Source organism: Vanessa tameamea, chromosome 2 (genome assembly GCF_037043105.1).
Source record: "Vanessa tameamea isolate UH-Manoa-2023 chromosome 2, ilVanTame1 primary haplotype, whole genome shotgun sequence".
Taxonomy (NCBI): Eukaryota; Metazoa; Arthropoda; class Insecta; order Lepidoptera; family Nymphalidae; genus Vanessa; species Vanessa tameamea.
In genome coordinates, this window is record NC_087310.1 from 13,547,098 (window position 1) to 13,559,411 (window position 12,314).

General features: G+C 36.4%; 1 protein-coding gene across 5 annotated transcripts in view; it reads left to right on the forward strand.

Moving 5' to 3' along the window:
* The window catches only part of LOC113394071 (kinesin-like protein Klp10A), a 51,670-nt gene that overhangs the window by 34,918 nt on the left and 4,438 nt on the right, over positions 1–12,314 (forward strand). For 2 of the 5 annotated variants that reach the window (XM_026631265.2, XM_026631268.2), the window contains 12 exons: positions 5,364–5,524; positions 6,433–6,606; positions 7,029–7,208; positions 7,855–8,000; positions 8,608–8,719; positions 9,193–9,327; positions 9,540–9,695; positions 9,836–9,989; positions 10,418–10,643; positions 10,800–10,908; positions 11,060–11,234; positions 11,800–11,877. In XM_026631265.2, the coding sequence (XP_026487050.1) occupies positions 5,364–5,524; positions 6,433–6,606; positions 7,029–7,208; positions 7,855–8,000; positions 8,608–8,719; positions 9,193–9,327; positions 9,540–9,695; positions 9,836–9,989; positions 10,418–10,643; positions 10,800–10,908; positions 11,060–11,234; positions 11,800–11,877 (1,806 nt within the window). Of the gene's footprint in view, positions 1–555; positions 738–4,465; positions 4,913–5,363; positions 5,525–6,432; positions 6,607–7,028; positions 7,209–7,854; positions 8,001–8,607; positions 8,720–9,192; positions 9,328–9,539; positions 9,696–9,835; positions 9,990–10,417; positions 10,644–10,799; positions 10,909–11,059; positions 11,235–11,799; positions 11,878–12,314 lie in introns of those variants that run through there. The other 3 variants (XM_026631270.2, XM_026631269.2, XM_026631266.2) reach the window with 3 other exon arrangements.

Below are 12,314 nucleotides of genomic sequence, written 5' to 3' on the forward strand. Positions count from 1 at the left end.
CCATGCCATAAAAGAATAAATAGTTTTCGGTATTCTAGATCGCAGTATTTTTTTATAGACCGCAATAGCTGTATGAGTTTAATGTAACTTAACTCAGGTGGCGAGGTTCCCACAATTATAGAAACAAGTTTATAACAAATTTAAAAATTTCATTCGTATTTCCTTTTATATTTAGTTCATTGACCTCATATTATATTCACAGTAAAAAAAAACAGATTGTTAAGATTATGTGAAATTGTTCCTCAATGAATACAAAAACTTAAAGATTTGGTAAATTTTAAAATTTGCGATCATTCAGTATGTTCAGTACCTACAATTTGGCACTAAGAAAATTGTGGTTGAAATTGTCAATGTTATGCAGAAACAAATACGACAGGTACGTCCATCCGTTACTTTGACTGTCATATGTTTGAACATGGACGCAATTATCCTCGTTAAATATATTTATGGCGTGAGGCGGTTGTTTCGGGGTTGAATATTCCATGGGGCGGTCAGCAGTACCGTGTGCTGGTATAAGTGTAGGCAGACGGGGGCGCGGCGGACAGTGCGCGGCCGGCCGCGTACCACGCCGCTGCCTGGCACCGATGCCGTAAAAATACATCAAATGGAACAAACGAAATAGTGCGGTGAACCTGACCTTACAACCTCAGATCGAAAGTCGAGTTTTTATACATTTAATATGCCAGGGCTGTTCGAGAGATCCATGCATTTGCAGCAACGGCGGGCGGTAGTGAGGCGTAAGTGATCGAATGTTGAACTGTATTACTCGGTGATAAGTTTGATTTTCATGTTTTATTCGATCGGTGCTGGGATATAGATTTTCCCCGTTGGGTGTTGCATATTAATTATTAGGATGGGAAAGTTCTCTTATTGAAATGATTATTATGTTTTGCAAAGATAAATGAACGACAAACAAAAAAGGTAAACGGAACATCCGCAACCAATATATTTAGTAAATCGTATTGCAATAATAGTTCTATGTCATGGAAAATTGTGATTTAATACAAAATTAGTGTTCTCCAAGTGTCTCAGATAGTTTGGTGAGCATATTTTTTCATCAAGCATCGACCCACGTGTATAGAAATCGCGCAAAACAATGTCTGGTTTTTATTTATCATTGAGGAACGAGTCCAACGTACCGTATGATTCAAGATGCGATTGGATGAGCGTAGGCGCATGCTAACGACCCGCGAATTCCCACGGCTATCACCGCTTTGCTTTGACATCTTTGAATATGCCTCCTTGAGTAATTCATGTAATGTAATATTTTGTATAGATATTGACTAAATTGCGATGTGACACTGCTGCGTCCTTTAAAATTGTTTTAATTATTTCTTTCATAATTCTATTATGATATACATGACTATATCAATCTATCAATCTATTCTTTATCAATTGAAGGTCGATGCGCGTCGTTATTGACTTTATGCAGATGTAAAATAACAAATTCAAACTTATTTTCGAAAGTGGATCGAAGTGATTATTGTATCGTTAGTTGCGAAATAGTTAAATAATAAATATCTAAAGGTATCGTGAGATCATCTCCCCCTAATCAAATATGATTCTCCACGCTCAATTCTCATAATCGATTAGTCGCGGTATCTGTCACGTAGGGTCAAGTAAAAAGAACTATAACTGTCGACTAATTGACACCTACTTCAAATTAGAGATTATCTATGGTTTGTTTTGATATTTTCAAATTTAGATATGTCAATATTTATAAAATTTCCGTATTTTGAGTTTATTAGTCGTAGTGACAAATTTTGTGGTGAATTTACCATGTGTTCTATCGTAATGCTTTAATAAACTAATGACAGACTTCACAACATATCCGGAAATATAGACCGTTAAAGATTTAAATTAAAAAGTCAGTGTATAAGATTAAATGAATGATTTATTTTCAAAATATCATGCCGTGTCTGCACAATTTGAGAGAGTGCTCATACAATTCTATAATTAAAATACTGCCCAAATAAGGAGTGTAATATTTTCTGGGTTCATGTATGTATTCATGTGAGTATTTTTTATCCACCGTAATTTTGAAGATTGGGCTATCGTTAGATGCCTTACATCATTCCGAGAGACAATGAGAATAAACATTTTGAAAAAAGAAAAAAAAACTTTGCTCCATTTTCATTTTTGGTCGTGTTTTTTTAATTATAATATTATTTTACATTCCATGTTTGTATTACCAGTAAATAATGAATAAATTATTCGAGTTTTTAATGTTAAATACGTCTAACCTTACAGGCTGATAACTCCGTGAGCTAATAAATTGCATTAGAAGCCCATAAATAGGCCGACGTTCCTTGCAACGGGCAAGGAAACGGGCAGGCTGAGGCGCGATAATGTCTGACGTTGAAGGGTTGAACGCCTCGCTTTGCGAGCAATGATCAGAGTCATTTTATTTTACGTTAACTTTGATATTCATTCACCAATTATAGAGTGGCCTTTTTTTTATTAAACTGAGTGCAAGTATGTTGCCATCAATAAATATGATAAACAGGATTGAATATGCTTTGAGTTAGTCATTTAGGCATATCCCTATTGTGAGATTTTTTGTTGCAAATATGATAATCATCATCATTTTAAAAATAAGTTTTTACGTTACGAGAAACATGATCATTTGAACGTATCGTTAGTATTCGAATTCAATTTAAATATCACATCACTGCTTCGTTCAAAATAATCATGACAATATATTTAATTAAAGTTTAAGTTTGACATGATAAGAATGTACCTAATTTTATACGAAAGAGATTTTCGTCAGCCTTATTTTCAATTTTTATAAAAAATATTAAGTAATATTTGCTAGTGATAGTAAATATTGTAATACAAATAATAATAAGAATATGTTTTCTTTTAATACGACGATTGCTATGTTTACCTAAAAGTTCAAGGAAAAGCCGACGTTATATTTATAGAAATAAAGTGTTTATTCAATGATTCATGACGAAATGCGCTAATGTATAAACTAAATACCTGTACGTGAGACACGAGAAGGCCTAGGAAATATAGTAATGATTATGGACAAAGATTTCGTGAATTATAGCAAAAGTTCTAAATTAATAATATTCTAACGAATCTTAAAGCTATGCTGTTACAACAGTAAGACACAAATGTACTGTATTTCTATATTTTCGTTTATAGAAGTTAAGGGTTAGCGAGTCTTTTTCAATTAGTTGGATTGTAATAGATTACGTACGACTGGATTCCAATAGATAGATATACAATATATAAGTTACCTTATGGCTTGTAAGTGACTGTGTTTTCGCGTGATCCGTACAACGATAAAAAAAATGTGTGCAAAAAATATATTTCCTTGCATACGCGACCTCGTTCAGTTTTATGCAGATAACTTATCATTTTGTAATGTAATATTTTTAACTATATACAGTTACAATTGCAAAGCGAATAAGTATCTTTGTCGGATTATATTAACTTCCTGTAATATCATACAATCAAACTTGGACCTGACTTCTATATACAACCGTTAGTTTGTCTAGTAAATTGTCTACATATTATAAATGCGAAAATAACTCTTGTCTGTTACCTCTTCATGATTAAACCGCTGAATTGATTCAGATAAAATTTGGTATGGAGATAGTTTGAGTACGGGGGAAGGACATAGGTTAATTTTTTATCAAGGAAATCACCCCTTAGGGTGTGAAAAACAGGGTGCGTGTTTGTATGAGTAATCAATAATTTTACTGAACTTCTCGTTAACTTAAATAACGTTTGTGCATTTTTGACCAATCAGTAATATACAATAACGTTAAACAAATTTCGCGCGGGTAAAACCGCGAGTTCAGCTAGTTTTTTTTTTATTTTAATTTCAATTAGGTATCAATTCTTAGTTTTATTTTGAAATTGTTTTTGGTTTAAAAAAATAGTGTATCGTACTTATAGGAACCCGTTAATAGTTGCCTATGAGTATATCATCTAACGGTGTCGTTTTTTCGTAGTTCAAATACTGTTCATTTTATTAACGCTATCGGTAAAAACTCGTTTTGTATTTAAGTGACACAGTTCTTTATGGAAACCGGTTCCTTTGTAATCCAAGGATATTAAATGATGTATAAACTATTCTCTGTTGAATTAATGAAGTTGGAATACATCAATCATGACAACCATCGATCGCGCCTTATCTGACGTCACAGCGTTACATTTTTCATGTTTCCACAAAAGCCGACCTAATGATTCCATGTGGTCAGCCATTATTTTCCAATTGTGTTCTATTGTTCATCAAGGTGCTTCACAATTGATACCAATTGTTCAGTTGATGGCATCAGTTGCGTGTATGCCAGTGCGCTGTATGCACTTTGCTTTTTTTTTCTTGGAAGTGGTTCTACTCGATTTCATTCATTTGCTATGTTTTTTTTAGTAGTACTTCGTGTTCACGAAATAATTAAGTTCCATATTTTCCAAGGTCGTGACTTGTGAGTTAATAGCGTTTTTTTTGGAGTATTGTTCTATATATGCAATTTCGCTTACGACCGTGCCCGGTTCGCGTGCGTCACGGTTCATTGCCTTGAGTACGGAAAGAGATCCTAATAAGGCGGTCGACGCAGGCGCAGGATTACCTTGCGCCAACGCATTTAACAGCCATTTCGAACTATCCGTCAGCTAGAATAACACACGTCAATTGATAAAAATCTCCAGTAAATAGAATCCAGCGGGCAATTAAAGAGCTTATTTAAGGATGACAATGAGATGAATAACTCCTGCCAAAGAGACCTGTTGACCAAATTAAAAACATAGAGACTGAATAAATTGCCAAATATGTGTTGCTCGTGGTTATGTTGCCGACGACGAGTCGCCGACTCGGCCGAGTCCACCGCTCCTATGGAGGCGTTCGAGAAATCTGTAACGCCAGCGGAAGCGCTAATGGAAGAGGAAAAGCCGAAGTCACGTAAGACTCAGTCGGCTGTTATCGCACATTGATGTATTTATCGCTTTTTGCACGGTTCTTTCGCCGACCACTTGGTTCCACGCATTTAGCCATTTTGATATCGTTCATTGATAATATCAACATGTAATAGCAGAATGTTATCAGCTTGTTGTAACATTATCGATTCGGAATGTTACGTTTTATTAAAATAGTATTATGTTTCGTTATTGAAGCCTAATTAGAAAAGCTAAAATATAAATTGTAATATGTTTGTTAAATGTATTGCAATTTCTGAAATTTGCATTCCTTTGCATTACATTTTATTGTTCTAATTTTCTTATACTTCAGCATTTTCTCATACCAACACAAAAAAAAAAATTACTTCTTTTAGTGTAGTAATTGAATGCCTTGGTTTTTATTGATTAGTTACGTTAAATTTGGTAAATAATAAGTAGTTTATAACGTATTACAGCTCCGTCCCGGGTCACCCGAAATAATCAGATGCGGTTGTCGAACGCGGGCGGCGCTTACACGAATGGTCACGGCGGCGACACGACGGGGCGACGCGGCGCTGAGAACGTGCCGCCCCCACAGCAGCCACAGGCACCGCCTAACTCTAGGATCACACAACAGGTGCGGGCATTTGAAATACCTTTCAAAATAAGCTCAAGATTTATATCATGTGTTATGTTGATATCGCCACATAAAAATAAAAATGCTAAGTCACTTAAAAAGGCTCTGAAAAAGGTTTATAGTTTCCATAGTTTAAAGGTTCCATAGCATATTTCGTTTATTTATTTATTATTAATATTGTTTGGTTTCATTTAACATAAAAAGTAAGTAACATATCGTCACCGGCTCCTGTACTCCTTCCTATAAACCTAATCCTCTGGTCCTTAGCAAAATCCAGCGTCAGGCGGTCGACGTTCAGGTAGCACGCCGAGTGCGGCTTCCGTAGTTCAAGCATCCCAACAGCCTTTAATTCATGGACGACGTATGCAAAATTTTAAAGAGGTTTCCCTATCCTTATCTAATTCCATCCCTTACTCCTTACTCCTGATCTGTTTTAGGTATCCTCTGTCTTAAATAACTTGATTTGTCTATACTAGTTCATATTATCAATATAATGTTTGTAGAAAAAAAAACAATTTATTTTGTTAGGTTAGACTGGTATAGAATTTCGTTGAAAAACTGAACTTAAATAAAATAAGGAAAATGTACATAAAGTAATTTGAAGGTTACACTATCCATTTGTAAAGAAATTATGTTTGTAGTTTTATTACGTAATAATAAAAAAATTATGTCATGACATTCTTTACATAAAAGTAATAAAAACAGTCGGAATTATCATTAAAATAAATCAATTATATTAATATTAAAAAAAATGACCGAGAAGTTTGGAAGACTCCAAAATTATAATTCAAGTATGTCTCCCATTACTTGAAGATATACATTGGATAATAACCACGAATTATCACACAAAATCGAGTATTGCAATGGACTGTAAGTATAATGGTGCCGCCATTCGGTTGGGTCGGCAGTTCAACCCGCCGGTGTCGTCGGCGCGGCCGGCGGCGGTGTCCAGCACGGTGTCGGTGCCGCACGCCGTGGCGTCGGGCGCCGTGCGGCGCTCCAACGTCGTCAAGGAGGTGGAGCGCCTCAAGGAGAACCGGGAGAAGCGGCGGCAGAGGCAGGCGGAGCTCAAGGAGGAGAAGGTACCCACCATTGACTACTCCACTGTCAGATACCGAGCATAATATCTATATTTCATATTAAAATTGATTTAGGTAACCTCCAAGAAATTTATGAATTCCAGCAAACTGAAACCTAAATATATTTTGCTGTTTTTTATATATATGTATGAAACACGACTTCAAAGCTCGGCGGAAAGGGATCTGGTCCAGTTTACAACTTGTCCTCTTTGTGTTACATGTATATAGCCGACAAATTTAGTGGTTTACATACAATAATAATTGATTTTTAATAACTTTACTGGAAAACAAATATCGTATAAGTAAATCCACTTCGTTATGAGTCTATAACCTACCTATTTGTGTACACGTATAATGTATTTAAGATATTTTTATATTCGACGTAGTTTTAAAAATGACCATTTTTACCTTTCATATGATTACAGGAAGCCCTAATGAACATGGACCCCGGCAATCCAAACTGGGAGTTCTTAGCCATGATACGGGAATACCAAAATAGTATCGAATTCCGACCGCTGACTGGCAACGAACCGGTTGAGGATCATCAGATCACGGTCTGCGTGAGAAAGAGGCCGCTCAACAAAAAGGAGAATGCGAAAAAGGAGGTTAGATATCACATATAATCAGGTATTACGTATCTGTAACGGGCATCGATCTCTGTACGTCCCAATAACTGTTATATCACTTGACATTGTGTTTATATATATTGTTCATATAAATTTGACTATTGGAAATAATAAAAATTAAAGTATACTTCACTCGAGAAGCTCATGTAGTCATTGAACTATATTAAAGTAAAAATTGCTTACCACGGTTAATATAAATAATACTGACGGAAACGATTTTAGTGGTTATTCGTTTATAATTGATAGCCACCACCCACTCATTATATGTTCTACCGCTATATCGTAATACTTAGTATTGTGTTCCGGCTTGAAAGGTCATCGAGAGCCATTGTAACCTCAGGCACAAGGGACATAATATCTTATTTCCTAAGATTGGTGACACATTGAATATGTAAGGGATTCAATATTTCTTATAGTTGCCCGTTCATTAGTATGACTTGATATAAAAATTACAAATGAAATAATTAGTATTTAAATATTACTAAACGATTATATATATATAGGTACATACATCATAAGATTTAAATGCAATACTTGGATCATATTAAACGAATTCACTCATTAGTAATATTTACATACGTTGCTACTAAAACACATAAACGATTGTTACATTTTTTAACCCAAGGTGGACGTGATCAGTGTACCGACAAAGGACCAGATGATAGTTCACGAGCCGAAAAACAAAGTGGATCTCACCAAATACCTCGAAAATCAAAAATTCCGATTCGACTACGCCTTCGACGACTCGTGCACCAATGAAGTTGTTTATAAGTAAGTTGATTGCGACGATAATAATAATCAATCATTACATACTGACTGAGAACTACGATTACTAATAATGTTCATATATTTCATTGAGTAACTTTTTAACGTTACGGTATCCAATATTTACTGATAAAGGTCATTTTTTGTAATGCCTAACTAAAGCGCGTTACGGAGGAGGTTTTATTAAAAGTGACGCGACTAACGTGATCGTTTTCTTTTATTATATAATGGTAGACCCTTTACCTTTGGTAAGTTGTCATTTAACTGTTTATTTGTGTGAAATCTTGCTACTGAATTATAAACTATTATTACTATTAAACATATTGAGCTAACATTTTACAAACACTTATCTAACATTACAGTAATCCAACGCGTTAGTTAAATTGACTACCAAAACATTATCGTAATAATTCCTCAGTAAAATTTAACAATTTATAAAATCCTATAACTGATTAAAAATAATATCACATAATATTTAATGGTTCTCGTGACAATATAATATATAATAATCTAGTTATACATTTGTTTTTTTTATTTTTTTTTTAAATATTGAATTTATATAATATAAGTTATGATCCTGATGTGTTCTAATGCGTATAACAATGTTTTGCAGATACACGGCCAAGCCGCTCGTGCAGACGATCTTTGAGGGCGGCATGGCGACTTGCTTCGCGTACGGACAGACCGGCTCAGGCAAGACGCATACTATGGGGGGAGACTTTCAGGTACATTCCAATATTTGAACTTGGATAATATTATTGTGTATTTTAATTTTAAAGTCATTTATCAATATTTACATATTTTTCATTATTATAAAAATGTACGCACACGAAAATTTTGGTAATGCGATTTGAATAATTATAATATATCGGTCTACGTTGTTATAACTTCTTATCTGAATATGTGTGTGTTGAATTAGCTTTAACAGGGCCCATTAGATATAACAGGGTAATGAAATATTCTCTTTATAATTTCAATCTCTTTTTATTCTAAAACTTTATTATTATTCATACTATATTATTGAGATTATAATCCGTTGGAATAGTATCTATTTATCTATCTATATTTTATTGTGTCTGTCATTCAATACATAATATAAAGCGAAAGCAACTTCGTGCCAACCGAGTGTCGCGCGACACCTCTCGTTTTTATATTACTAATTATGATTTTACTAAAATGTCTATGTATACAATTTCAGGGTAAGATGCAAGACTGCAAGAAGGGTATTTACGCGATGGCTGCGCGCGACGTGTTCACGTACCTCAAGTCGCCCAAGTACAAGCCGCTCAACCTCATCGTCTCCGCCTCCTTCTTCGAGATATACTCCGGCAAGGTATTACTAGTACATAATAAATAATTTATGATAAACGACAATAAAAACGTAATATACTTAGAATATTTCTTTTCTCATGATTGTCCATTGAGATATAGCAAAAAGATGTTAAAATAATACAATTAACTAACTGTATCTTACATTAACATTTTTTGTAACTTTACTACGAATTGTCAATTACCTGTTATTCATGTATTACTTTTTCCTCGCAGGTTTTCGATCTATTAGCGGATAAGGCGAAGCTGCGGGTGCTAGAGGACGGCAAGCAGCAGGTTCAAATAGTGGGGCTCACCGAAAAGGTTGTCGACAATGTGGAGGAGGTGCTCAAACTCATTCAACACGGAAACGCCGCGAGAACATCTGGACAGGTAACGAAATAATCGTTGAAGCATAAATCATTCGCGTCTGTGCTATCAGTAATTTTAAAACTTTAGTTAATTTAGTTCTCTAATTAATGACCCCAGCGGCGGGTCTTACCGAAGGTGACTCACGGCGTATGCGTTCACAGACGTCGGCGAACTCGAACTCGTCGCGCTCGCACGCCGTGTTCCAGATCGTGGTGCGCTCGCCCGGCATGCACCGCGTGCACGGGAAGTTCTCGCTCATCGACCTCGCGGGCAACGAGCGCGGCGCCGACACCTCCTCCGCCAACCGCCAGACGCGTACGTACGGCGCCCCACGCCGCACTCGTATCTATCGTATCTATCGTATCGTATGGAAAGGCGTTACGCTTGCTTAGTGATGGGCGATGTGTATGCTGTATGCGTATTGACACACTATCGCATTTTTTAATCAACCTCGTTAAAGTCGCACCGTTAATATAAAAATTGAGTCGTCGCGGGACGCCTGGCGGAAGTTAAACATTGAATATTAGAGTCGTACAGTCAGTTACGCATGGCGACGCGTCACCGCACCGCATTAGATGTTTCATACTTTCATTATATCATGTACGATGGCAACGCATGGCGACAACTGTCGGTCTGTCCCGCCGGGCTAGGCTAAAATATGTTTAAATAAGTTTTAACAAGTTTTAATTATTATTATATTAAAATTTAAAATCACACATCATAATGTTGTTCATTTTTAATAGGCATGGAGAGTGCAGAGATCAACAAGTCTCTTCTAGCTCTGAAGGAGTGCATCCGTGCGTTAGGAATGAAGGGCAACAACCACCTGCCGTTCCGCGTGTCGAAGCTGACGCAGGTGTTGCGCGACAGTTTCATCGGTGACAAGTCCCGCACCTGCATGATCGCCATGATCTCGCCCGCCATGTCCTCGTGCGAGCATTCGCTCAACACGCTGAGATACGCCGACAGGTTGTTATTGAGAATATGTATTTTGTATGTAAACTAAGAATATGGTGACATATTCGTGTTGTGATATGTTCGTTCATTATTAACCACAGTATTAAAACGAACAATATAATGTAAAATTTAGAAGCGATTTTTAATTAAAGTAATTGTATTTCGCAGAGTGAAAGAGTTGGGCACGTCGGACTCCCGCGGGCGCGCCGAGTCCCCGCAGGCCGACGTGGAGATGGAGCCTGCGAGCGACGACCTGGCGCATCTGCGCTCACTCAACGTCAGTACCCGCTCTAAACTGACGCCGTCGAGCGTCGTGCTCATCGAAAATGAAATGTTCCATGAATCATAATCGTCGTATGCAGAATTGCGTCTGCTTTAATCGACATAAATAGACATTCGCAAGGCTCAATGAAGCGGCCGCGTTGCAGGAGGGCGACATGTCGGCGGAGATGTACACGTTCCACGAGGCCATCGACGAGCTGCAGCGCGCGGAGGAGGAGGTGCTCGACAACCACAAGGCCATCTCCGACTACCTGCAGCACGCGCTGCAGCGCTGCGCCGCGCTGCTGGCGCTCACCCGCGACGTGGACTACGACCAGGACGGTGCGCACCGACGCTTATGTTATACTATTTTATGACTTCGCTAGGGACCTTTGAATGTCGTCTTCAGTTAAGAATTCACATACCGTGATCACCATAGGCCATACCACCATACCATAGACAAAGATCATTTTATTGGATTAGGCTATATCATGCATCATCTATGTCTGTGGTAATTACAAAGTATTTCATAGTATAAAATGAATTATTTTCAATAAATCATTTTTACTCCTCCTCACGGCTTCCTTCATTGAATTGACGTAGCTATGATATCGGCTTAGTTGCTGAATTATGTTATCCTGTAAATATAGAAAGCATTTGACCTTTTAAAAACTAAAGAATGAATGATACTCGCATCAATATTAAAAATAACACAAAAGTTACTTACTTCAACTAATACAGTAGTTAGCCTTTTTCCAATATACACCATATAATAATTCGTTTATACAAAGAGAACAATGTTTTAACATATTTTCTGTCATTGAATATTATATTTACTTAAGTGTTAAGTTGTAGAATTCGTACCTGAGCTTTGTGTTGTGTGCGCCTGCATGTGCAACGTTTACAGGCATATGGCGTCGCATTAAGCGCCTGCGCGCCGTCCCGAGCAATGGCCTTGGCACGCGAAGAACAAGCCGCATGTTAGGTCTGATGAATAAGAAAATGAAATCAATTCAATTTTAAATACATTAATTTCACTTAATTTACATCATTTTAATATCGGTACAGTGTCGGTTCATCGCTTACGTGCTAATGCCAATGCTATCGCTCATAATTTTTAATATAATTTTGTGGAGGACTATATTATAAATAGTTAAATATCTTTTTTAAGTATGCTTCCTTAATTATAATTAGCTAGCTTGTAAAAGTTACACAACTAACTGTAATGTTCAATTGGAACAGATTAAATACTTCTTAGTTAAATTCGATCTTTAAATGTGATTGGCTAAAATAATAAACTACTTTACTATATAAATATCTAATTACAGAGGCAAAAAAAGAAACATTTTAATTAATTACCATTATTATGGTAATTATTGTGACAAGAATTTTGAATAGCAGGAGTTTTATTTATTTATTTTG